Here is a 3,119-nt window from a genome sequence, read left to right as displayed (position 1 = left end):
CTGTAAGGCCCATTCCAACCCCTAAAACTCTATCATTCTGTGATAATATCTAGCCTAAATTTCTCTTTCTTCAATTTGAATCTATTACCCCTTGTCCTGTCACTGTAGTTCCTAACAAAGAGTGAGCTGGGCTGTGGCTGTAAAAACTCCTCTGGAGGATCAAAACCAACAGAGCTTATTTCCCATTTGACTTCTATTGCAGGTGCCCCCACAACTCCTTTTAGTCTGCTGGTACTTCTCCAGTGGCCTCCCTCACACCCATTCCATGAGCTTGGGGCTACATGGCAATGTTTGCTGCTGGTTTTAAGGTGTCAGTGTGCGGCATGAGCTGACCCAGGGGTGACAGACACCTCCTCCCACTGGCACAACAGGCAGAGCTGCAGTCACTGTTCCCACTGAGACACTCCTGGTCTACAGTGCCAAGGAGTTTGGGCACTTTCTAGAACACAGTATCTTTAAGATTACTTTGTTTGTAATTAGCCTGTGGGTTCGGAAGTGGCTGGGGAAGATAGGAAAATAAAGAGCAGGCTCCTGTCCTTGCAGAGGGAGATGAAAAACAGTATGTAGTAACATGTTTGCATTTAAATACAATTAATATATCAGCATTCGAAATGAATCCTAAAACTGGCTAAAAGCTGCTACTTTCTGCAAGTAGAAGGGGAATTTGGAATAAATTTCAAGATTATTTGATGTCATCTTTCAGTGGGGATGGAAAAGACCAATTGAAGTGACTTGCAGGAGAAATTGCATCAATGACTGCATTGCATAACTTAAGTAATGTGATCTGTTTTCTTCTCTCCAGAATTTCAAAACCTATGTGGATCAAGCTTGTAGAGCTGCAGATGAGTTTGTCAACATTTATTATGAGACAATGGATAAAAGAAGAAGGGTATGTAGACATTTTGACAATAGTTAGAACTGTCTTGTACACCTTTTGCTTGCTTTTCTAACCAGCATTACACAGAGAGCACCTCAACGTTGATTACCGTATCTTGTATTGTCCAAGCTAAGTCCTCTGTTCCTCAGGCTGCCCTGCAGAGGATTTTGTGTTCCTGTGTAAAGGGCCTTTTAGGAACTGCCTTAGACTTCTGTATGGACATAGTTCAGTTTGTGTCCAGCTATGTCTTACAGGTACAGGATTTGGTCAATACAGGGTAGCAGAACTTGCTTAATTTTAATCTGAGGTCAGAATTTAGCTTCTTTTTTTCCAAACTTGTTTTATCATCAGTTACCACTTTGAGTTCTGGGACTCTTCAGGGGTGCCTGAGGATGAAGCAGAAACAGCTCTGTCTGGCTGTGAAAGTCTAACAGATATTGAAAGTGTAACATATTTTCACCAAAGGAGAACCTTGGTGACTGTTCTTTGGAATTTTAAATGTTTTGTAGTTGCAATTTAATAGCTTTTAGTTTATGTGGAACTATCAGCAGTTGCATGTTACTTCACAGTCACTTTGCACATGAGTAGGTTAGACAGGTTCAACAGCTTGAAGAGTTAGGCAGTTAGTGAGCTGTGACAGCTCATGAAACACCTGGGAGTTCCTGGTCTGCTGCTGCAGATAATTGTCCTTTGTTAGTTTCTGCTGGTCATGGTCTTGTTCACTGCTTTTTAACCTGAAATTATAATTTCCTGACCTAATGTGTACACACACAGCCCTCAAAAAAAACCCAAATCAGCAATAAACTTATTCTGGAAAGGTAGCACTTTCCTGCTGTTAGCAACTAGTTCAGTTCTGTCACCACCTTTGCTAAAGGGTGATTGATAAATCAGTATCTACATTTTGAGGCATATTAGTCTCTATGCAACTTACAAAGGAGAATATGTTTCATTTAGTTTTAATTCTTGGTCAAGGTCACTAATTGTTAAAAGGGGCTACTATTTCAGGAAGGCATTGTAGGAAGATATCAATAAATTCCAGCATAAGGATTCAAAGGATATTGGTTTTGGGGTTGCCCATTGTATGTTTATATATTTTTCCTAAATATATATTTTCATGATCACTCAGGCTTTAACCAAACTGTATTTGGACAAAGCAATGTTAGTCTGGAATGGAAATGCGGTGTCTGGGCAAGAAGAGCTGAACAAATTTTTTGAAATGTTACCATCAAGTGAGTTCCAGGTGAATGTGTTGGACTGCCAGCCCGTTCACGGTAAGGTTGTGTTACAGTTTACTTACTTACTTTCCCTTTTTTTTTTTTAATAACTATTGAAAGGGAACTGCATTTCCAATAGTGCTTAATATTTCATTTGGAATAAGCTTAGAGAAAATACCAGGGGTTGAAATGTCAAGTTCTGCATAGATAAAGCACAAATCAAGAGATGCAGCAACTCCACACTTTTTCTCATGTCTGGGAAAACATTTTAAGGGTTTTTTTTTTGTTAAGATCATGTTCGGAAATGATGTATTTTCATGTATGGAAAAGGTCTGGCTTATCAGGTTATGTTGTCCTTGAGAGACCTCTAGAGTGGCCTCTGGTACTGACCCGCAGTACAATGTGGAACAGATGGTTATTAACCTGTGTGTATTTTGAATAGATGTTAAGTTCTTTAGATTTTGGATTAACAACTGCTAAAGAAAGGCTTATGTAATTGAAAAGTTAAGAAACTGCTTCTAATGTACATTTTGGGAATATAAGTAAGGAAAAAGCCTGTTGTCAAGCACACTTGCTTTTCTCTGCTGTGAAAAAGATGCAATCTCTAATAACGGGGGGAAAAGTATATGCAAACTGGGTAAATATCTGTGTGTGTGTATATCTCAAGTAATGAGCTTATTCTAAGCAAAACGGAGGTGTTTGTCACAGTGCTCTGCAGTGAACAGCAGGAGCTGACAATAGCAATGCCATTCAGAGCCATGTGGGGAGTGAACGTGTCGCTGTGTGTGTAGAAACGATGCTCCAAACCTGTCCTTCCACGCCTGTGTCACCAGCTGTTAGCCTCCTGCTTAGCATAACCAGAGCTCAGTGAAGCTTCTGTGTACGTTTCGTACCACTTTACCTGTTAGTCTTTGTTTGAGTTGTTTTCTTCATCATTTTATACCTCCTTGTGAAGAACAAGCTACTCAAGGCCAGACAACGGTCCTGGTGGTGACAAGTGGGACTGTCAAATTTGATGGCGATAAGCA

At 40.1% G+C, this 3,119-nt stretch overlaps 1 protein-coding gene across 1 annotated transcript in view; it reads left to right on the top strand.

Annotated features, from left to right (window-relative positions):
• The first annotated feature begins 808 nt into the window (after positions 1–808).
• The window catches only part of LOC103805419 (NTF2-related export protein 2-like), a 2,401-nt gene continuing 90 nt past the window's right edge, over positions 809–3,119 (top strand). Inside the window, 4 exon segments of the mRNA XM_009078066.1 lie at positions 809–889; positions 2,004–2,148; positions 3,047–3,115; positions 3,118–3,119. The exon segment at positions 3,118–3,119 is cut by the window's right edge and continues 90 nt beyond it. Coding sequence (XP_009076314.1) covers positions 872–889; positions 2,004–2,148; positions 3,047–3,115; positions 3,118–3,119 — 234 coding nt within the window. The 5' untranslated portion in view covers positions 809–871.

The sequence above is a fragment of the Acanthisitta chloris genome, unplaced genomic scaffold (assembly GCF_000695815.1).
Source record: "Acanthisitta chloris isolate BGI_N310 unplaced genomic scaffold, ASM69581v1 scaffold24147, whole genome shotgun sequence".
NCBI lineage: Eukaryota > Metazoa > Chordata > Aves > Passeriformes > Acanthisittidae > Acanthisitta > Acanthisitta chloris.
The sequence above is the reverse complement of the archived record's forward strand: the minus strand, read 5'-3'. Positions and strand labels throughout refer to the sequence as shown.